The sequence below is a fragment of the Sabethes cyaneus genome, chromosome 1 (assembly GCF_943734655.1).
Source record: "Sabethes cyaneus chromosome 1, idSabCyanKW18_F2, whole genome shotgun sequence".
In the NCBI taxonomy this organism is placed as follows: domain Eukaryota; kingdom Metazoa; phylum Arthropoda; class Insecta; order Diptera; family Culicidae; genus Sabethes; species Sabethes cyaneus.
The window spans coordinates 105197888-105221467 of record NC_071353.1 but is presented as its reverse complement, the minus strand read 5'-3'; the positions used below and the strand labels follow the sequence as shown (position 1 = coordinate 105221467).

Below are 23580 nucleotides of genomic sequence, written 5' to 3'. Positions count from 1 at the left end.
GTCTTGACCATCTTATTCAGCCTGCATCATTGCCTGCAGCTCCGAGACCAGTGGACGGAACTGCTGCTTTCTGACATGTACGCCCATGTTCCAGGTACTTTTTCACTGACCGGTTGCAGCGACCTCCCGTTCAAGCGCACGCAGCGATGTATCCACTTTTCCTTCGGTCTTCCTCTTCAGCATCCTTTGGAGCTTCTTCTTGTCGCTCAGGGTCGTTAGCCGTCCGGAACCTGGCTTTCTTTCGATGCTCTGATTGTTGTCCAATAGTGCCAAGAGGTTATAGATGCCGGAATGGGCGTATCCGGCATCCACAAAGTGCCGCACGATGTCTGTTTCGACGCGACGGGGTACCGTTCTGTGAACGCGCATACTTCTGAACGGAGTAGCTTCACTGATTTCGCCATCACGATTAGAGTTCGACCAATAGAGCTGAAGTTTTTTTTGCAGGTAAGGTAATATAATTACCTTCCATGAGAAATTCATCAAACTCAATTAGTTGTCTTAGTTTTTTATCGCCATCCGAAAAAAATTCATTTTCTTTAATACATACCTTACGAATGAAGGTAAATTGGCAGATAACGGTGGAATCTGCAAAACCTCATGAATATTAACCGAATATCTCTAGAAAGAATAACCAACCCATTCGCTACAGACGTCATGCTACCTTTGTTGGCCGTGCTCACCAGATATGACCGCGCCGTTTAGCGATAATAACGGCCAATTTGTAGATAATGAAATGCTGGTATTTTCAGTATTTACCTACCAGTATCCTGGTTTTTAACTTTATTCCAAAAATATGTCTGCTCCTATATTGGAAAATTGGGTAAAGGCACCAGATAGCCAGAATACAACAAAACCGAGATTCATTGCCATAAGGTCAACCTCGTGTTTTTTCTTGACCTTTGTAAGAGTTCAGGCATTTAATTTTTTATAACGGTAATTTTACGATGGAGGGAATAGATAAATATAATGAAACAAAGAATAGAAAAAAGTAATGAAACAAAGGTGATGATAGTGTCTCCAGGGCGAGACAAGACGTGAGGCGGAAAGAGCAGAAAACTAGGTAAGGGAGGGCCATTGCAGTAACGTTTACTAAGGTTGTATAACGTTTCTCGTTACCCAAGCCCGTCCGGGCCTTGTAGATCGCAGATATTGGTGAACCTTTGAACCACAATGAGCTAGATAAAAAAAAACTGCTACCCCCATATTCGCGACTACGAAGTTGCTGATATTTGTTTGATTTTCGTGTGAGAAAAAAAGAAGGTAGTAATTCTGCTTTTGTTTTCACGCAAGTTTTGACAATTCTCTTTCACAAAATTGACTTAAAATCTCTTTTAGTTTCGTAGTCGCGAATTAAACGTGGGATGTATTTCAAAACCCACCAACACTAGCAGGCAATTGTGTAAATAACGTTTTAACTTTTTTAATGTGAACTCATTAATATTAACGGATAACGGTGTTCAGATTAAAGGAGGTCACACCAGAGCGGGGGTTTACGGTACTAAAACGTCAAACGTGAAATTTTAATACAAACCTTTTTCTTATATACTTTTTATGCTACAATTAAAAAATCAACGATGAAAAATAAAAACATTGATTTTGAATCGCAGATCTATTGAGTATAATCAATATATATAGAATGCCAGTGTCGCTGCAGTGCGCGTGGTAAAGATCACACATGTTCAGATAATGTATTTACATTATATATACATATGTGTGTGCCTGAGATTCATCAAAAGGGGAATCTTATTGTCAAACTTTGACAATCAGTTTCAAATTTCAAATATGGCTACCAAGTAATGTGAATGGAAACTTCGCTTGCTTCAAATTTCTAAAAAAAAGTCGGTGCAAAAAGGCGCAGTTGTGAGATTCAATTCATTAGGACGGAAAGAAAAAGAACGTTTAAAAACATTTCACTGGCATAAAAATCAGAGAGGTTGTGTACAAGACACGGCCGCATATATAGGTGACGCAGGACTACGTAAGTCTCTTTGTAGTGATAGTAGTATGTATTCATGCTTGTAATCATTCGATTCTTCATGTATACATGCTATATGCAACATATACATGCTACATGCGTTGTATGTAACATTTATCAAAGTAGTAACATTGCATACGTTCAATTCTCAAAAGATTGTGCATTTGAAAACAATTTAACAAAATCAAGAACACAAACTATTGGTTTCCTGCTACCTTACTGAAATTAAAGATTGCTTTTAGGGATCATTCAATAATGACGTCCATTGCTTATGGGGGGGAGAGGGGTGTCAATTTTGTGACAAAGGGGTGGGAGGGGGTCTAGGCAAATGTGACATCCGTCGAAAAAAATTGCATTTTCATCAAAAGGCAGCAAAAATATGTTTCTCAGTCATTCATCACTCATTGATTTATTTCGATTTTCGAACTTATTGTTCCAGCTGACGGCGCTTGAAAGTCAGGCACAATTTGTCAATGTTAACTAGATAGACCACGCGTTACATTGAAGGATCAATTTACACATCAATTTCAGCTCATTTGCAATCAAAGTTTCTAGCTTTTTACTAAATAATGGATAGAAAAGTATAATGAACTCTAAAAGCTATCGTCACGATGTAGTGAAACCTGCTTCGCCAACGCAGATTGAAGCTTGTTTTGAAGCGGAGCCATACTACTTCAATTGAAACCAAAGCTTCATTTTTTCATTGATTTGTAACAATTTGCAATTGAATGTTGTTAGAGCCCTTGTTCGTAGTTATTATTTTTTATTAATTGTTATTTTCTATATTTTTTTTAATCATACATTAACTCTTAAAAGCTTAAGCTAGTTTTATAAACCACTTTTACTCAGGCATGGGTAAAACACCGAACCGAGCTTACACGTGGGCACCATTGCTCAAAACCACTCAACAAACTTAATTTCGTTTTGCACGCCGTTCCCGTACATGCAAACAAACACGGAGTGTAAGAAGCATTACACCGGTGGCGTTAGGTTTAAAAAATGTTCAGTCTGTTTTCAATTACACACGGTTTCCGAGTGTTACCGATATCGGAATCCACCGTAGGCGAGTACTTTCAAGCTTGCAAAAACACGCATGGAGGCGCTTCATACTTATTCCAATTGGCCGTGTGAGTGAAAGAAATAGAAAAGTAAAAAGACAGTTCAAAGACAGAGAAGTTCACGCTGGTCGTCCAGCATATATCCGAGAAACTTTTACGAAGTAGAAATACACGCCATCCCGAGTGTTTCCGAAGTGTTAAAACCCGGTGTGCAAAAAACAACACTGAACAGGCTAGCGGTTGCTTTTTCACAGCGTACGGGTTGTTTTATCAGGCACGGCAACTGCGTACCGTCTCAAATAAACTTCGTGGTAGTTTTCAAATGCGGCACGCAGTTTGGTTCAGTTTTTAGACATGCCTGCTTTTACTTTTAACACGCTTTTCATTTTTATTTTGAATTTGTGTGACGTCCAAAGGGGGGGGGGGGAATTTGAATTTTGTGACACAATCGGACAGAGGGGGAGGGGGGGGTTTAAAAAAGCAGAAATTTGGTGGACGTCATATTTGAATCGTCCCTTATTACCCATGGTTCCCCACGTTGAAGGGATTTTACCAATTCAATCCTATTTTATCAACAGCACATCTTTTCATTACACTTCTAATGAAACGGCAAGCATGCGTATTCATACAGAGTCGTATTATAACCGAACACTGCAACTGTAGCACATTTTTCCAACACAGATATCAAATTCGCCGACGTTTAATCGTCTCGCAGTAAAGAATTTGCGATCTGTTGCGACAACGAACTAGTGTCATTTTTTCTGGCACACTTCCCTAACACAGGCATCAAATTGGACTAGGTTTAATCGCGTTCGTAAGAAATCTGTTGGCAAGAGGGGGCTTTGTCACTCTTTCTGGCGTACTTCCCAAGCAAGGACATCAAAATGGTCTAGGTTTAACCGCGGTGTTAAGAAATCTTGTTGAAATGAGGAAACTTTGTCACTTGTTTTGGCTTATTTCCCAAGCACAGATATCAAATTGGTATAGGTTTAGATCATCGTAAAGAATCTTCCAACCAATCACGAAGCGAGAATTCTGGTAAAACATAGGTTCATTATTTTCAATTTTTCAATAGTTCAACATCAAAAATCCATACTTTTCTTCATTTGGGTCAATTTTTAGAAGATTTTCCTATCGATTGGTGTAAGAATATTGTAAATCGATCGGAAAACCGCTGAGCTATTAGCGCTCAAAACCTTTCATTTTTCGTGACGCTCGCATTTTTCGATTTTTTGGAATGACACCCTATCTCTAAACTTGCCGTAAGACGTAGTCCTACGTCAAAACACAGCGATGAGCGCACTGATGACAGCACCAATCAGCGCACAGATAAATAACAATGAGCAACTTTGACAATGAAGTTCCCGATTCACAGACTTGATACAGATTGTTAGCATCATGTTTATCACAATGAGTCCTGCAGAAAAACAGCGACACTGGCATTCTATATATATTGATTCTACTATCTATTGCCCGTTGATTTATAGCGAATTCATAAATTAACCTGGATTCGTGTTAACTCGAACCCGAAATTTATGAACGATACGGGCAGTTTGACAGATCGACCCATAAACCGTAATGCTAGACAGTTTTAACCTGCGCTTCAAACTGAATGCTGTCAGTTTAACCGAAATGCAATCTCGGTTAATTTATGAACGCTTTGACAGCACTTCGATTAAAACTGAGTGCTAATCGACCTGAGCCAGGTTAATTTATGAATTCGCTATTAGTATGCATTTGGTTTACAAACAAGTTTCGTTTAAAATAAAATCTATTTTTAGTGGACTCTCCGATATAACAAACAAGTATGTACTTGTTTACTGGTATACCTAAAACCTTACTTGTACTGGTATACCTATAACATTGGATCATTGTAGGTAGCTTTTGCTCATGCTTACCGATGGACATGGACACTAAAGCCCCACGTGGCATATTTAGAGGATTTAGAGTAAACTTTAAGGCTGATACAGATTACACGTCATAATTTCTTGCCGTTCCGTTGTTGTTGAGGGTTGATAACGGTTAATCTGAACCGGTCTTTTTAAATGGACCAATCAGATTGCAAGGCAGTTTGACAGACGTTCGTCGAGTGTGTTTGACAGAACATGTCTATGCTGGAGCCATGTGTGAAATTTTTTAGCTTTTCCAATGATCCATTCCTTCAATTTCTGTGTAACGATTTCAATGGATCATTGAAAAAGCTAAAAAATTTCACAGATGGCTCCAGCTAGAGTGACTATATACAGAGTGGCGACAAGTCATCCCAAATGTATGCAATGCGGTTAATCCAAGGTTTTTCTTTCTCTTTCCTGCATATGCGTTGGATAAGTCGTCTGCTCGATTGGAATGACACTGACAGATAATTATCATTCCAATTTTGACATTGTCGCCACTCTGTATATAGTCACTCTAGCTCCAGCATAGACATGTTCTGTCAAACACTCGACGAACGTCTGTCAAACTGCCTTGCAGTCTGATTGGTCCACTTAAAAAGACCGGTTCAGATTAACCGTTATCAACCGTCAACAACAACGGAACGGCAAGAAATTATGACGTGTAATCTGTATCAGCTTTAAAGTTTACTCTAAATATGCCACGTGAGGCTTTCGTGTCCATCTAGCGGTAAGCTTGAGCAAAAGCTACCTACAATAATCCATTGTATACAAGCCCATGGCAGACAACCATGTTCTCGCCGCCAACATCTCGTGTGTGCGAAAATGAGATAGCAATTCAGCACTGCGTTTCACTCAACTGCCAGCAGTCTGATTTGGGCCCGCTGTCAAATTTTGAGCCCCAGACATGCTGTCGCTGACGTTTACTGCAGCTCGATATAGAGATGTCGATGGGGTGATTGTATAGCTATGTGAATTAACATAAATATTTGCTGGGAACCAAAGATATTTGGGTTTATTCTGCGGTTCGAATGACTCAATACGGCAATTATCACAGCGGTGCCACTTCGCTTTTTCTTCGGCATTCTTCGAGGCGAGACCAAAGATGGGACTGTACTCACTCATCTGTTCAATAGTTTAAGAGACGACGACTTGAAATGTCACTGCTATGAATGAAGTAACTTCCGAAATATGGCGGGTCACTCATAATAACAATTCTCCCTTCATTCGTCTACCGGAATCACGTTCAGTGGCAGCAAAGCATGCCTGCATATACGTTCTCCTCATCCATCACCCTCCTCCATTCATCGTCAAACCAATCGTTCCGCTGATTCCGGGCCACATGCACGATGGAGCTCTCCGCTACACTGCTGAAGGCTGTTTTGATAGTGTTCCAACAGTCCTCGAGAGGGGCTTCGTCCAGCTTGCCCTCTTCCGGCAGCGTAGTTTCGAGTGAATGCGCGTAGTTTGCTGCGACGTCTGGCTGCTTCAGCCGCGCGAGATCTAACCGGGGCGGGCGTCGGTACCGATAGTAGTTTACAACGGAGAGTCTTGGGCGCATCTTAACCATCACTAGGTAGTGGTCCGAGCCAACGTTAGCGCTCCGATAGGATCTGACGTGGATAATGTCTGAGAAGCAGTGCTGTTAATATTCATCAGCATAGCGTTCAAACTTCTGGATTATCAGTCTACCTTGCATTGAAAATCTGCTTGCTTTGATCAAACGTACATAGTAACTAAATGCAGCAAGCATGAACTTCATGCACGAGAATATACAATATCAGCGCCCTGTGATATTGTAACAAACTCATATTCACGTTTGAGCAGTGAAAATCAATAAAAAAAAATTATGTTGTTATTTAGCATCTATTGCGTTCAGCTGTTGGACATAAGATTTTTCTTTTCATTTACTGCATTTAAAATTGTTTTTTTCCTGAAGTGAATATCACCTTGTGGATTTGAAAATCACTTTCTCCTGTTCTATTTTCACGATATATTGAACTTGTATACTACGATGAAAATCACTGTGCAGTTGTACATACGAAACTCAGAGGCATAAAAAAACAATGTATGCTAAGAAAAAAGATTTTCTGTTTTGTTTGAAATTCGGTGATAATTAAAGGCCCTGCTGAGAAGTACTACCTGTCGATCAAAACGTGGTCGATCTGTGATTCTGTCTAATTTGGTGACCTCCAGGTGTACTTGTAATGGATTCTGAGCTGGAAAAAGGTACTACGTACGACCATGTTGTTGGAAGCGGCAAAGTCGATAAGTCTTAGTCCCATTTCATTGGTCCGCTGGTGTGCACTGAACCTTCCGATTACCGGTTTGTATTCCTCCTCCTGGCCGACCTGAGCATTCAAATCCCCGATGACGATCTTGAAATCTTGTTTTGGGTAGCGATCGTATTCACTCTCCAGCTGCGCGTAGAATTCATCCTTGTCGTCATCGGTACTTCTAAGGTGAGGGCTGTGCACGTTGATGATACTTATATTGAAGAATCGACCCTTGATTCTCAAGCTGCACATTCGAAGATTGATTGGTCACCACCCAATCACCCGTTTCCGCGTCTCGCCCATCACTATGAAAGCTGTACCCACTTCGTGTGTGTTGCCACAGCTCTGGTAGATGGTATGTCCATCTCTGAACGTACGTACCGTTGAGCTCTTCCAGAACACCTCCTGCAGCGCTGCGACGTCGAACTTGCGGCTCTTCAATACGTCGGAGAGCACACGAGTGCTCCATTGGAAGTTGAGAGATCGGCAGTTCCACGTCCCGAGTTTCCAATCCATAGTCCTTTTTCGTTGCATGGATCTATTCCGATTGTTCCAGTAAGAATTTCCTTGTTCTTCGTTCCGTGTTTTTTATTTTCCGCGGTGACGGCTTGCGAAGCCTGCTACACCAACCCCCTGTTTCACGGGAGGGCCAATAAAGCTCGAAAGAGCCCTCAATTCCTGTCGGCATACGACCTTGGCTTCCACCAGGGTTGGTTACCAGATCTCCACCAAAGTTGCTCGTATCCCGGCGGGTACCACGAGAAGGTAGGAATAGGAGTTGCTGAATAAGAGGCTATGAACCACTGTAGGGTCTATTTTATGCCTACACGTGCACAAGGCACCGACGGTACGCATTATTCAGCCGTTTACCAGCCGAACCGATTCATATGGTCGGTGTTAAGTCAGACAGAACCGAGTGACAAAATTCTTCAAAGTTTGCTGCATTCGAAATCATCTTATGACTCCGGCTGTTTGCAACATTTATGTAGTCTGATTAGAGTAAAATGTTGCTTAGAAAATTCTTGATCGTTTGCTGTCATTAACTCATTTTTTAAAATTTTGCGACTTGGTCCGGTCTGATTTAACACCGACACCGAGCAGTCGAGTCGAGCAGTTGAATCGAGCAGTCGAGTCGAGCAGGCCAGTCCAGCAGTTGAGTCGAGTAGTCCAGTCGAGCAGTTAAGTCAAGCAGTTAAGTCGAGCACTCGAATCGAACAATTTAGTCGAGCGGTTCAGTCGAGCAGTTAAATCGAACAGTTGAGTCGAGCAGTTGAATCGAACAGTTTAGTCAAGCAGTCTAGTCGAGCGGTCGGGTCAAGCGGTTCAGTCGAGCAGTTAAGTCGAACAGTTGAGTCGAGCAGTCGAGTCGAGCAGTTGAATCGAGCGGTCCAGCCGAACAGTTTAATCGAGCAGCTGAGTCGAGTAGTCCAGTCGAGCAGTTGAGTCGAGTAGTCCAGTTGAGCAGTTAAGTCGAGGTGTCGAATCAAACAGTTGAGTAGAGCAGTCGGGTCAAGTGGCAAAGTTGAGCTGTTGAATCAAGTTGTCCAGTCGTCAGTTGAGTCGAACTGTCAGGTCGAGCAGTTAAATCGAGTAGTCTAGTCGAGCAGTTGAATCGAGCAATCAGGTTAAGCAGTTGTGTCGAGCAGCCGATTTGAATAGTCCAATCGAGTAGTTGAGTCAAACAGTCCAGTCGAGCAGTCGAATCGAACAATCCAGTCGAGCAGTTCAATCGTGCAACTAACTCGAGCAGGCAAATCGAGTAGTAAGTCGAGGAAGCGGGTCGAGTAGTAAATCGACAAATGTGTCAAGTAGTCGAATCGAGTAATTAAGTCGAGCAGTTCAGTTGAGCAGTCCAGTCGACCAATCAAATCGAGCAGTCTGTTCGACCAGTCCAATCGAGCAGTCTAGTCAACCAGTTGAGCAATCGAGCAGTCAACCAGTGACTGAGAATACAACCCATTGCTACGAAAGTATGACATCCTGTCAGGGGCCTGTTTTTAGTTACCGATAAGCCTCTTATGGGGTATGAAATGGAGAGAGTTACCTGGAAGGAGCGTCAAACATAGCTCTGGCTCTTTCAAGCTCCCACCTGGCGCCTCCACGCAGATCTAAGTCAACTGATGACGTTTGATGGCCTTACCCGGAAATGCTTCACGTACTTACTGAAGCAGCTAAGCTAGGAGGTGCGAACTAGAGCGCCTGTTCTCCAGGTGAGGGGCGGCTCACACAGCGTCTGTCTCGTAACGGGCGGCTGAATATGAAATGCTGTATCCCGCAAGCTATACCTAAGATGGCAGACCCATCAGCGGGATGTAGGTATCGCGACCCCGGTGAGGTAGTATACCGAAAACTCAATTACCACGAACAACGAACAAAGAAATTCAGGACGGAACAATCGGTATAGGACACGGCAAGGGACAAGGAAACGATTAAGGGATAACGATTGGAAACTTGGTACCTGGAATGTCCGAACTCTCTATGAACCGGCACGGGCTGGCTTGCTTGCTCGAGAGCTGCATCAACTCGGAGTGGAGATCGCTGCTATTCAGGAAGTTCGGTGGCCAAATTCCGGAGAAAGGGAGTTCCGTGCAGTAGACCCTATTGCAGGCACTTCTTTTAAGTACCACATCTACTACAGTGGCGGTAAGAAAGCTGAACATGGAGTCGGTTTCGTAGTGTTGGGAAAACAAAAGCAACGAGTTATCCGGTGGAGGCCCGTAGATGACCGTATATGCGTGTTGAGGATGAAGGGCAAATTCTTCAACTATAGCCTAATCAACTTATACGCACCGACAAATGATAAATCCGATGATGCTAAAGACGAGTTTTACGACAAGCTTGAGAGGACCTATGGAGAGTGCCCAAAACACGACGTGAAAATCATCATCGGAAATGCAAACGCGCAGATCGGGAGGGAGGAATTCTTCCGTCCAGTTATTGGAAGACATAGCCTGCATCTGTCGACCAATGATAACGGTCTGAGGCTCATAAATTTTGCCGCGGCCAGAGGGATGGCGATCTGTAGCACCTACTTTCCACGTTTGAATATTCGGAAACAAACCTGGAGGCATCCAAATGGAGACTCTAGCTCTCAGATCGATCATGTCTTGATTGACGGTAGACACTTTTCGGATGTTATCGATGTACGGTCTTTTCGTGGACCAAATATCGACTCTGACCACTATCTCGTAGTGAGTAAGATTCGCGCAAGGCTGTCGAACACGGCGAAAGCTCGCACTGAAAGGACGCTGCGTTTCAACATCCAGCGGTTAACGGCAGACGGCGTTGCAGTGGAGTACGCCAGGAAGCTTCACCAGCGAATCGCAGAACAGCAGGTAGAAGAAGAAGAAGATATAAATAGGCTGTGGAGGAACATCCATGGTGCCATCCAAACAACAGTGAGAGAGGTGGTAGGCACGACGCGTGGAAGACAGCGTAACAGCTGGTTTGATGCCGAATGCCAGAGAGTGACAGACGAAAAGAACCAGGCCAGGAGTCGCATGCTCACTGCGGCAACGCGTCAAAACAGAGAGAGATACAGAGAGACTAGAGCTGCGGAAAAAAGAATCCATCGTCTAATGAAACGCGAGTACGAGGAGTACGTGCTTGCCGGCGCAGAGGAGCGATACGCCAGCAACGACACACGGAGATTCTATAAAACGGTGAGAAGCAGGAATTTTGCCATGCCTGTGATGTGCAATGATAGTGCTGGCAACCTGCTTACCGACAAAACGGCGGTAGCAGCCAGGTGGAAGGAGCACTTCCAGACACTATTGAATGTAGAGGTAAATGAGGAGATCAGCAGGGACAGGATAGAAATTGTAAGCGATGGTCAAGCTGTGGAGCCACCAACACAGGAGGAGGTTAAGAAGGCAATCAGTGAGCTGAAAAACGGTAAGGCTGCTGGGAAGGACGGTATCCCGGCTGAACTTCTAAAAGCGGGGAGCGAGCGGCTGTACGAAGCAATCCACCGGATCATTGTCAGGATCTGGGAGGAAGAACAAATGCCGGAGGAGTGGTTGGATGGCCTCATTTGCCCAATTTTCAAAAAGGGACATCGAATGGAGTGTAAAAACTATCGAGGAATTACATTGCTCAATTCTGCCTACAAGGTGCTTTCCCGTATCCTGTTCTGCAGACTGAGACCGTTAGCGGAGTCCTTCGTCGGCGAGTACCAAGCTGGTTTTCGTGAGGGTCGCTCCACGACGGATCAGATGTTTACCCTGCGCCAGTTGCTAGACAAGTTCCGGGAGTACAACTTGCAGACACACCATCTGTTTGTGGACTTTAAAGCGGCGTACGATTCAGTTAAACGAAATGGGCTGTGGCAGATAATGCTAGAACATGGTTTTCCGACGAAACTAGTTACGCTGATTCGTGCGACGCTGGATGGATCCAAATCATGCGTTAGAATAGCGGGTGAGACCTCAGCTGCTTTCGTGACGTTGGATGGACTGAAGCAAGGGGACGCACTCTCTAACCTGATATTCAACATTGCCTTGGAAGGTGCATTACGAAGAGCAAACGTGGAAAGGAATGGAACTATCATCACGAAATCTCACATGCTTCTTGGTTGTGCGGATGACGTCGATATCATCGGAATCAACCGTAGAGCAGTAGAAGAGGCCTTTAGGCCCTTTAAAAGGGAAGCTGCGAGATTGGGACTTACCATTAATACCGCCAAAACGAAGTACATGGTTGCTGGTAGGGAACGTGGGAGTTCAAGTGGTGTTGGTGCCGAGGTGGAGTTAGATGGGGAACGATATGAAGTAGTGGAGGAATTTATATACCTTGGTACACTCGTGACATGTGACAACGATGTAAGCCGCGAAGTGAAACGACGAGTTGCAGCCGCGAATCGGGCTTTCTACGGATTACGTAGCCATCTGAAGTCCCGTAGTTTGCAAATTCGCACAAAACTGGCGCTCTACAGAACACTAATCCTCCCGGTGGCCCTTTACGGACACGAATCATGGACGCTAAAGGAAGCTGATCGGCGAGTGCTTGGGGTTTTTGAGCGTAAAATTCTGCGATCTATACTTGGTGGTAAAATGGAAAATGGAGTGTGGCGCAGACGCATGAATCACGAGCTGTACCAAGTATACAAATATGCTGATATAGTGACGGTAGTGCAATGTGGCAGGCTGCGGTGGGCTGGACACGTGGCCAGAATGCCCGATGAAAGAGTAGCCAAAACTATTTTCAGCAGAGAACCAGGAAGAGGCCGTAGACTCCGAGGCAGACCCCGCACCCGGTGGGTGTGTGCTGTCGAAGACGATGCACGTTCAGCTGGTGTTCGTGGGGATTGGAAAACGGCAGCCCAGGACCGACGGTACTGGAGGACTATAATTCGTTCGGCGCAGGATCGGTAACGGACCGTTGCCACTAAAGTAAAGTAAGTAAGCCTCTTATGACGTCCTGTCAGAGTCCTGGTTTTCGGTACAGACATAAGCTTCTTATATAAATAGATTAAAATTGTATTGCGGAGTTTCCACCTATTTAGAGTCCCACGCGAAAATGATTAGTGTGGTTATTTTCTGCGTTTACCACACATGTTTGCAATTTAGCAATTTGAACCATCAATTTTTCGTTATTGCCTCTCCACTTCATCCCTCCTTGCTTGACAAGCTTATTTTTATTGCGTTTAGTAAGTACAGGATAATTATTATTAAACAACGAATTTGCGTACGATTCGCAAAGTTGCTGCCAGGTGCAACATGTCGGCAAAGTATTTTTATTGGCGAAAGAAAAGTCAAATAGGCTGAATTTATAAACCTGCTGAAAACACCCTCCCATACCCTAAGAAGAAAATTTTATTGTAAAATCCAAATATGAAAAAAAACTTGGCAACATAAATACTGAGGAGGTTTTATGACTATGAATATGAATCTTATTTCCCTGCTCAATTAAGTGAAAAAAAAAGTTGTCACGTCACTCGAATCGCAGAATAAGAGCCATTATCCTTCCTGGCCGAAGTCCTCTCTGAATTTGTCAAACTTATCCATATCTCCAACGGCTGGTTTGAAGCCGTGCAGCGATTTCAGCATGTCAGTCTAAATTATTGAATTAGTAACGTAGATGGAACTATCAACAATCGTACAAAACACTCACCATTGTCACCGGACGAAGGAATAATTTGTCGCTTGGCATTTCCATCCAAGACATCTTGATTGCGCCTGATTCATCAGGACTGCATGGAGCCAACAGATCATCACAAACCGTTGTTTTATCGATCGGCGACGAGCCGCTGACTTGTTTGAAATACGTTGCAGACTGAATTTCACGCACAGGTTGCATTAAGGCATCTCGAACCACTACGACGATATCAGCTCCAGAACAACCATTGGTTTCACCGGCCAAGATGTGCAAATTATCTTCTGTGAGATAATGTGCCGTGTTGCCTAGGTTACTTTTGAAGATCATAAAACGTGCGTTCTCTTCCGGTAGTGAGATGTAAACGCGCTTATCGAAAAATTGTCTGATGCTTGAATTTAACATCCATGGGGTACTGGTAGCACTCAGGACAAAGATACCATCACTGTAACTCTGCATAGCTTGAATCATACCCAAAAATTCAGTTTTGAGGCGTTGAGTTTCTTCTCTTTCATCTGATCGAGAGGAGCACAGTGAATCCACTTCTTCGACTAATATGATACAAGGCTTATGAGTGTGGACTAGATCGGAAATGCGTTGAATCAATCTATTCAAATCACTGAGCAAAGTCGATATCACATATGAAGCGGACACAGAAAGGATAGTTGAATGATTTGCTTCTGCAGCCGCCGCTCTCACTAGATACGATTTACCAGTCCCGGGGGGCTAACCGGAAACAAAAATTAATTAACCAAACACGAAAATTATAATTTCCTATCCTCAAATACTTACACCAAATAGTAATATACGTTTGCACGAAGCTGGCTTGCCTTCAACCAGGTGCGGGAACTTAATCGGCGATATGATAGCTTCAAAGAGCACTTCCTTTGCTTCTTCTAAACCAGCTACTTCTGACCATGCTATGGAGGGTTTCTCGATCATGATTGCTCGATCCAGTTCCAGTGTGCTAGTTGCCATTTTACATCCACTAGAAGGTGAATCCACTTGATAAAATAAACTACGAAAATAAAGGTACGTCAAATAAATTGTCTATTTTGAGAGAAAGAAAAGTCAAAACATTTTTCAAAATTAAATTCCGCTAATAGTTTTCACCTTTCTTTCATTAAACTTTCGTATTTTACTAAGATGCACAAAAACAAACTTTGGTCTATTTTACTAGGTACACACTTAAAGTGCCAAAGTCAGCAAAATTTTGTCGAGATTTGGACAGCCGCTATTCTATATTTCGAACGAATTGGTATTTCGAACAAAATTTCCGCCAAATCAAATGAGCAAAACATCTCGTTCGAAACAAGTCAAACGAAATAAAGATTCGTTCGAAATACAGAATAGGGGTGATTTATATTACTAGTTCTATTCATAATAGTAAATATGCCTTCACCCGCGATTTGGCAAAGCAATTTAAAGAGCCCGTATACGTAATGGGCGAACATGGCGATGTGTGGTTGTTTTGTTTTCGTGAGGAATCGGTTAATGCCTGGCACACTAAGGATGATGCACATCACGTGACACGGCATGAGACTAACCCATTAAAAACCTCACAGGCTGCTGTTCGCGAACTCCCCTGGAACTACCGCAAGGTAATACTTCAGGGGGAGGCTATGTCATCGCACTGCTCCGTATACCTGTCGAGACGTGTACCGATCCAGAAATGATGACCAAGAACACTTCCATCCTTTCACGGCCACTCTCGCAGGGTTTTTTGACACGCCGGCTGCTTCGCTATCAGTACACCTGTCGAGACGTGTACCGATGCAGGGATGGCAAAAAGCGATGCCTTGGGCATAACCGTCTTTAGACATTACCCTTTTTTATCGACAGACTTCGCAGCCGGCTGTTAGAGTACAGGACAGTTACGGGGCTAGTGCAACAATTCTACTGACTATCTGCGTGCGACGTAGTTGCGAAACACAGAACAAGAATAAAACCGAATGTCGCACGTCGACTATTACGGTTTTGAACTGCAGCAGCAATATGTTCTCCAGGGTCAGGGGTTGCATCTCGCTTCGCACCACGGCAAACTTTGGATGTTAGAAAACCACATGCTTCGGTGTTTCTTCTACTTCGCATTCTGGACATACAGGGGTGTCTGCGTGTCCGAACCGATACAGGTATTGCCTGAAGAAGCCGTGCTCGGACAGAAACTGCGTTAGATAAAAGTTAACTTCTCCGTGTTTCCTGTTTTGTCAGGTCGGCATCACCGGTATGAGCCTGTGCGTCCATCTACCGTTTAACACCGCATCCCATTCCTCTTGCCATTTGGCCAAGAACTACACTCGAGTTAGCTTTCGAACTTCTCTAGTTTCCCTTCCTGTGGAGCACTCCCTATCCTCGTCGGGTGTGATACTGATAAGAACCGACCCGGCAAAGAGGCATACTGCCTCGCATGATACCGTTCTGTATGCACTCGCGACTCGCATGGCCATAAGCCGGAATGTGTTGTTTAGCTTCGCTACATTTACTTTTCAACGCTGGAATCCATGCCGGACCTTCGTATCTGAGAATCAATAAGGAAACAGCCAAAAGACGACGGTTTCTACACTGCTAGGTCCATCGCTGTTTAACATAATTTTAGCCACTGTGTTGATGGCCTCACTGCTTTCTCACAGGCGTAGTCCACGTGGCTGTTAAAGTTGAGCCGATTATCGATCATCACCCTTAGGTGCTTTACTGCTTGCTTCGAGGTTATGGCATACTCTTCTACTGTGACTTCCGCTCGCTGTACCGCTTTACAGTTACTGATTAGTAGCACTTCCGTTTTGTGATGGGATATCTGCTAGCCTTACGCCCTGCATCTAATTTTCTGTTATTCCGATCGCCTCAGCGCCCAATATTCCAACCTCTTCCAGCGTCTCTGCTGCTACCGATAGTACTATGTCAACCGCAAAACCAACGGCCATTGCCCCTTCGGGTAGCTTCAGCGTCAGCACTCCATTAAACATCCCGTTGCAGAGCGTCGGTTAAAGGATGGAACCTTGAGCAGTCTCGCCATAATGTTCACCGATCTCTGCCCCTTGGCTGTCTCGTAGACTAGCACTCTGTTCTCGAAGTAGCTCTTCATGATCTTGCAAGGTAACCTCATTCCATGCAGTGATGTGGCGATGGCGTCCCAGCTGGCGCTATTAAAGGCATTTTTCACATCGACCGTTATCACAGTGATATCGATCGCCCCTTCGTTTTTGTTTGGCTGATTTTTTGGCCTTCACTACAGTACGAATGACATCAACCGTTGACCTGCCTTTCGGGAACCCAAATTCATCTTAGACAGACCGTGCGCACTCTCCGTAAACTTCCACTACCTGAGCTACCGCTAGCCTATTCTCACGCATCCAATCTTCTACCATACCTATGGATTCCGTGGCGAATATCCCCACCTTTTCTCGTGATTCGCCAGTTACTAGCAGCACCACATCATCAGCGAAGCCGACAACTTTCACACCCCTGAGGAGGTTCAGTTTCAATACTCCATCGTACATCGCATTCCACAACGTCGGACCGAGGACGTCGGAACCCTGAGAAACGCTCGCCGTGATTGTGATCCTTCTCTCTCCTCTGGCTGTCTCGTATATCAGTGTCCGATTAAGTAGCTTTTCAAAATCTGGCAGATACACCAGGACCATCATGCTGTGCAGCGAACGGGCGATTGCTTCCCAGCTGGCACTGTTGAAAGTATTCCTCACGTCTAAAGTGGCCACCGCATAATAGCGATTTCCTTTTTTCTGCTGTTTTTGGGCCGTTGGTGGATCCACAGCTTGTCCATCATTCTCAATCGTTATCATATCTCTGTTGACCGCTGCATCTTGTTCACCATTCAACAATGTATCCAAATGTTGTTTCCAACGCCTAGCCACCCCCGAACTTTCGGTAACCAGGTTTCCCCAAGGGGTCGGACACTCAGCACATAGTGCCCCGGCACTGCAGAGATATCAAACGGCATACCTCTAAAGCCTTATAAAAATAACATTTGAAGGGCTTTACACACCTCCGGATCTATGTTACATATGAAATGGGAGCACTGCCAGTTGTCAAAATCATCTCGCACGGTTGCCAGATCTATCAGATTTTAACGAATTTAACAAATCTTGCAGTTCGGCACTTTCGGTACAGCATCGGCACAGTTCGGCTCGTTTCAAGTCGCCTAACATAAAAACGGCTGTGCCGAGTGACCGACCCCTTGGGTTTCCCTCCTTATCGTTGCATATAACAGGAGTTGGCACGGTCCGGTTCCTGATTCCGTTGATCGTATTAAAGGAGCTCCTCATATCGTGCCTCTCGACGCAATTCTTCGCTTCCGCAAGCACACGATCTCAGTGCTGGCGTTTCTTACTACGGTGAAGTCTCTTTTCGGCACTTAGATATCTCCCTCTGCTCTGGCGTGTCACAGTTGCAGCCAATATAGCTGGCAGCATCCACTACCATTCGTATGGCATTAATTGTAGACCTGTTTTTCCGGAAACCGAACTGCGAGTTTGACAGACCATTCCCACTCTTCGTGTACTCGGTGGTCCTATTCAGGATTACTCTCTCTAGCAGCTTGCCAACTGCATCCAACAGGCATATTGGCCTAAACGCTGAGAGACCCCTGGGAGGATTTCCTAGTTTCGGCAGCAGCACCAATTTGTGGCGCTTCCAGCTCTCGGGGAAGTTACCTTCGTCAATGTATTTCTGCAACGTGGTGTTAAACATATCCGGATTCTCCGGGATTGCTACTTCCAAAGCCAGATTTGGTGTTTCCTTTGGCCCTGGGGCCTTCTTTCCCTTCATGGCCTTCTCAAGCTCAGTTAGCTCGTTGTCCACTTCCTCGCCATAGTGTGAAACTGGCCAGGCCATTGGTTCACGCTACGGGAACGGCCCCTCGATGATGATTTTTATCTTCTCCGGACATCTTTCAGGTGGTACGGCAGGTCCTTTTACCCAGATAACACAAGATCGTAATAGAAAGTTCACATTAAATCGTTTTCATGTGAATTTACCATTGGAATTGCATAATGATTAGAGTATGTCAAAACAAAGTGAATAATAAGTTGTTTTGCAGTCGTGCGTATCCTCATATACAACTCATGACTGTGAATTATAAAGCAGTATAGATGATTGCAATATTTAGTTATATCTCAATCATATATTCAGGAGTATAAAGTTGCGTGTTATAAAAACCGCTGTATAAAATGCCCAGTAAACCATTTGGTTTGTATATCTCGATTGCAACTGAGGTAAACGAAATCATATCTGAACGAAAAAGTTATATTTCACGCCATATAAGAACATATATGTACCAAAGTGGAGGCGATATACGTGCGAAAATTTTGACAACTATTTGTAATTCTATTTTGCGCAGTTTTTATAACACGCAACTTAATACTCCTGAATATATGATTAAGATATAATCAAATATTGCAATTGTCTATCCTGCTTTATAATTCACAGTCATGAATTGTATATGAAGACACGCACGACTGCAAAACAACTTATTGTTCACTTCGATTTGACATACTCTAATCATTATACAATTCCAATGTGAAATTGACATGAAAACGATTTAATGTGAACGTACCCGTGCGGTAGATAACCGCACAACAAATTCCATTTATACCAACTCTTCCAACTTTTAATTCATTAGCCTATAAGTAGTATGTAAATTTTAATCTAGATTTAAGTAAATAACTCTTTTACCTTACAATTAGGTTTGAGAAAATGTAATTGTAATGTTATTAAAAACTGAACACGCAATGCACTAGCTTTATCACAATTCTTACGGTTTGTTTACATTTTCATTTCACCCATATATTATCATCAAGCGCTTTGACAGTATCAGTCAATCAGTCGGTTAGGCATAGATAGTGGGTCACGCTGACTCATTAGGGTTCTTCCGGTTCTTCACATACAAGGGGCACATATCATAATTTCATGTGAAATTATAAAGGTTAAGTGATGCTCACGATCCTCGGGAATGGACTTGTGGCATTAACCACAAACATAAACTATTTTAGTAGTACAAAAAATTAGACTGAGAAAATATTGTCAATTGCAAGGAAAATTGTACCATCCAAAGTGCGATTTCGCTCATAAAAGTGCTATTTTGCATTAAATCGTTTCGGTATCTTCGGCGCACTTATTGCTTGGAAGATAACAAAAAGTGCGCCGAAGATACCGAAACGATTTAATGCAAAATAGCACTTTTATGAGCGATATCGCGCTTTGGTACAATTGGATGGTACAATTTTCCTTGCAATTGACGATAAAATATTTCGGAGAAAATCGCAGGTCCCAAATTTATGCATGCACAAAATTAGTGGCATCGCTAACCTGCTGACCACAAGCCAATCTGGAATAGGTCAAGGTTATAGCGCCTTATTTCGCTCTCCGAAAATATATAAAACACCAGATACCCAATGTAATTATAAGCCAATAAAACTATAAAAAATTAATCCTACAAAAATTGCGTGGAGAACTTGTAAAAAACCGCTGCGCCTGTTTCAAGAGCACAAATCCTCGAGACAAGAAGTCCGAAAAATCAAAAACTCTCCCGGGAAACCAGGAGGTGAAATTTTCTGTCATCAAATACCCGACCCCACGAATAGAGCGTACAACGTTTCAGGTGGCTCTAGCAAATCGAAGCTGAATTGCGATTGTCGAGCCGTTGGACGAATTCGAGCCTTCCCGATCGAGTGGAAAGAGACATTATTGTTACAGCCCAAGCTACCCGCAACCCCGACCCTAAGTTGCTAAGAAGGACTTTGGAGACTTATAAATTGACTTTTTGCTTAACGTAAGAACAACTTAACATGGACAAACAAGACACAACACTTATGGTTCTTACAAAACAATAAAAGTACCTTTTACGCCAACCAGTTTCGAGATTGATCCAACCCATCTAGAGCGGTGGTCGAATGTATACCTACGTATTGTGATTTGTTGTCTGCTACAAATTCAGTTTTGTCAGTTGAAAGAGAGGCGTTGAGATTAATGCCTCATCTTCATTCATTAAGGAACCAACGATTCGAGTGTAGCAATGCATTCTATCTGCCTCCAACATAAATTTGATTGGGAGAACGCAAAGCTCCTAAAAAATTAAGAAAATCCTCTCATTTGAATGCATGATGGGAATCAATGTACATACATCAGCAGATCAGCACCGCAGATCGACTTTTAATAAAATTTATCTTCATTTAATGAAGATGAGGCGCTCATCTCATCGCCTCTCTTCCAACTGACGAAACTGAATTTGTTGCAGACAAAAAATCACAATACGTATTATATGCAGTCGACCACCGGGTAGATGGGTTGGATCAAACCCGAAACCGGTTAGTGTAAAAGGTACTTTTAATGTTTTGTAAGAACCGTTAGTGTTGTGTCTTATTTGTCCGACTTTGCAGACTTTCAGGTATATTTACCTTCTCGCTTTCGAGCATAAAAAATAATTTCTCTCAAATGAACTAGGTACTCTGTAAAACAAACCACTACAGGCAGAAGAAAAAGTAAAATTATTGTTGAAACGCTGACAGTCTTGATGATACTAGGCATTCGTAAAATCGGGCACAAGGCATATGTTTTTCTTCTACGGTAAACAAAACTATTTTTAGCGATAACAATATATTTTTTATCTTTCTAAATCATGAATCCGACGCAAGAAGTTCTTTTTAATATATTTGTCCAACTAACAGCACATGTAGATATAGATTAAATACTCGCTTTTTAACCTAGAGAATCAATTGATTTTGTAACTGCTCCAGAGTATGCTAATATTGGGTTGTTCCAAATAACAAAAAAAATCCAATGTGCCCCACGATTGATTCCGATAACTATGATTTTCATTCCACAATAAAAGACTTCAATCAATTGTCACATTTTCATTGGAGCATTGCATAAGTCATAAGAAATTCTATTAAGGTATAGGCAATCGCTTGCGTATAGAATTTATTATAAAATTTAGTTTTGCATTATTTTTAAGATCCCGAAATGGGAATAATGCAAACAGAGCTGTACGACAGAAGGGAAAATACATGGACCAAGGCAACATAGTTGGATCAATTTTTCAGATCTACTTTTAGCCTTCCTGACCAAAGTCTTCTGTAAACTTATCAAGCTTCTTCATGTCTTCTTCGTTCACGGTTGGTTTGGTGCTGCTTAACGACTTCAGGATGTCGCTCTAAAATGTTAAAACCATATCAATATGTATAAATAAACTTCCATTGAATACCGATACGCTTACCATCGTTACCGGGGGAACAGAAAGTTTATCGCTAGGCACCTCCATCCAAGTCATCTCAATCGCACCCGAATCTCCTGGGCTACACGGAACTAGCAGGTCGTTGCAAATCGTTTCCTTATCGATTGGGGACGGACCTGTAATTTTTTTGAAATGTGTTGCCGATTGTACTTTTCGCACCGGTTGCATCAAGGCATCTCGAACCACTATGGAGATATCCGCTCCGGAATACCCGTCCGTTTTACTTGCCAACGTGCGCAGATTCTCTTCCGTTAGACAATGCGATGTGTTTCCCAAATGAATTTTAAACATAACCAAGCGAGCATGCTCTTCCGGTAGTGGGATATAAATACGCTTTTCAAAACGTCGTCTAATGGCCGAATCCAAAATCCACGGAGTGTTGGTGGCGCCGAGAACGAGAATTCCATCATTATCACTGCCAACACCTTGCATCTGGACCAGAAACTCGGTCTTGATGCGTCGGGCACTTTCACTTTCATTGTCCGATCGAGAAGAGCACAGCGAATCCACCTCGTCAATAAAGATTATGCTCGGCTTGTGAGTGCGAGCCAGCTCGAAAAGATTTTTAACCAGCTTTTCCGACTCACCGAGCCACTTCGATACTAAATCTGAACTGGACACAGAAAAAAAGGTCGAATTATTGGCTTCGGTGGCAACCGCTTTTGCCAAATACGATTTGCCAGTTCCGGGTGGCTAAACAATGGGAAGAAAACATTTAAGAAGTGGATAATGTTTTATATTAGCTAAATTATTTACCCCAAACAGCAATATACCTTTCCACGGAATTCGTTTTCCTGTGAATAGGTGTGGAAATTTAATTGGTAAAATAACAGCTTCTTTAAGTGCTTCCTTTGCTCCTTCCAGTCCAGCCACATCGGACCATTTCACATGTGGTTTTTCAACCACAATAGCTCCCTCCAATTTAGCTTGAAGCTTTTTCTTCTCTGGATCATCAGAATCGGAATCAGAACTGTCTCCATCCTTACTTTTACCACCTTTTTCGTCTTTAGAACTGCTTCCTCCGTCTTTAACGGGCTTCTTCTTTCCTTTCTTTAAGTAGGCCTTTAACTTCTCCGCCCGGTCTAAATATTGCAAACACTTTGCTCGTATAGAATCCTTCGCCTTATCACCTTGCGCTTCGTCTGGAAACGAAAGGATATGCTGCATTATGAATTTGAAAAGGTCACCTACCTATCAATGCCACAGCCAATTCAAACTATATAACTTACATTTAATGGCATGCAGAAAACATTCTACACCGTGTTCGTACAACCGTAGCGCTTCCTCATAATTTTTGTTACGATCCTCTTCAGTAGCCTTCGTGACAATATCGATCGCTTTTTGCAACATTGACCCAGCAGCCATTTCACTAGATTTATTGGGAGCTACAAGCAACGATTATAGACGAATTTCTATTTAAACCCTCTGTAATGTTAAATTGGGTCAACTTTTACTGTTAAAATTACTACCCAATAGCTAAGGTATGACTAATCTACCCAATTTACAAATCTGATTATTTTTGAAGAGATTCAAGGAACAACAATAAAGATTGACGTCTATTTGTCAAAACATTATTAAGCTTTAAGGTTTCAGCTTGGCTATTAGGTTTGATAACAGGGAAATAATTATTAAACTATAGGTTTCGCTTTGTTGCTGAATTAGCTTTTTTCACTAACCTTAAGCAGCTAGGGTCTAAGCTAGCTTATGAAAATATTAAAATTTTACAAAAACTATTTTTCACGTATGTCTGATGATTTCGCTTTGGAGAAAAACAATAAGGAAAAGAATGAGCTTACAGCTTACACTGAAAAGAATCGTCGTATTCTACCATCGCTTCCCCATAAAATTTTTTGACATTTTACGCATCTTCCGAATAAATTATTTCTAGATAGAATTAACAAAAGGGCAAATGTCGCAAATGCAAACAAAACGAATGAGAGTTATTTTTTGCTGGGCCAGCATAGGAAAATCAACCCTCACTCAGTTTGTTTACGCTTGCGACATTCGCCCTTTTGTTAATTCTATCTTCATTATC

General features: G+C 42.8%; 2 protein-coding genes across 3 annotated transcripts; both read right to left on the bottom strand.

The window, feature by feature from the left end:
* Positions 1-12814: 12814 nt before the first annotated feature.
* Positions 12815-18921, bottom strand: LOC128745231 (vacuolar protein sorting-associated protein 4-like). The gene is made up of 4 exons (XM_053842262.1): positions 18870-18921; positions 14090-14315; positions 13316-14023; positions 12815-13257 (listed from the first exon to the last, which is right to left on the bottom strand). Exons 2-4 carry the CDS (start codon positions 14273-14275, stop codon positions 13162-13164), a joined length of 990 nt encoding a protein of 329 aa, XP_053698237.1. The 5' UTR covers positions 14276-14315; positions 18870-18921; the 3' UTR covers positions 12815-13161.
* A 1981-nt stretch (positions 18922-20902) lies between these two features.
* LOC128745770 (vacuolar protein sorting-associated protein 4-like) lies at positions 20903-23320 on the bottom strand. 2 transcript variants are annotated; one of them, XM_053842850.1, is made up of 5 exons: positions 23222-23320; positions 22775-22930; positions 22302-22687; positions 21528-22238; positions 20903-21464 (listed from the first exon to the last, which is right to left on the bottom strand). In XM_053842850.1, exons 2-5 carry the CDS (start codon positions 22908-22910, stop codon positions 21363-21365), a joined length of 1335 nt encoding a protein of 444 aa, XP_053698825.1. In that variant the 5' UTR covers positions 22911-22930; positions 23222-23320; the 3' UTR covers positions 20903-21362. The 2 variants fall into 2 exon arrangements, with proteins under 2 accessions (XP_053698825.1, XP_053698832.1); XM_053842857.1 differs by having other exon boundaries at positions 22775-22970; positions 23222-23301.
* Positions 23321-23580: the final 260 nt, after the last annotated feature.

Excerpts from the sequence above, each read along its gene's own strand:
- LOC128745231 (XM_053842262.1), bottom strand. The coding sequence starts at position 14,275 with ATGGCAACTAGCACACTGGAACTGGATCGAGCAATCATGATCGAGAAA. Across the intron at positions 14,024-14,089 it reads AACGTATATTACTATTTGGT|CCCCCCGGGACTGGTAAATC; the intron begins GTAAGTATTTGA and ends GTTTCCGGTTAG. Across the intron at positions 13,258-13,315 it reads TCCTTCGTCCGGTGACAATG|ACTGACATGCTGAAATCGCT; the intron begins GTGAGTGTTTTG and ends TCAATAATTTAG.
- LOC128745770 (XM_053842850.1), bottom strand. The coding sequence starts at position 22,910 with ATGGCTGCTGGGTCAATGTTGCAAAAAGCGATCGATATTGTCACGAAG. Across the intron at positions 22,688-22,774 it reads TTTTCTGCATGCCATTAAAT|ACGAAGCGCAAGGTGATAAG; the intron begins GTAAGTTATATA and ends TTTCGTTTCCAG. Across the intron at positions 22,239-22,301 it reads AAGGTATATTGCTGTTTGGG|CCACCCGGAACTGGCAAATC; the intron begins GTAAATAATTTA and ends CCCATTGTTTAG.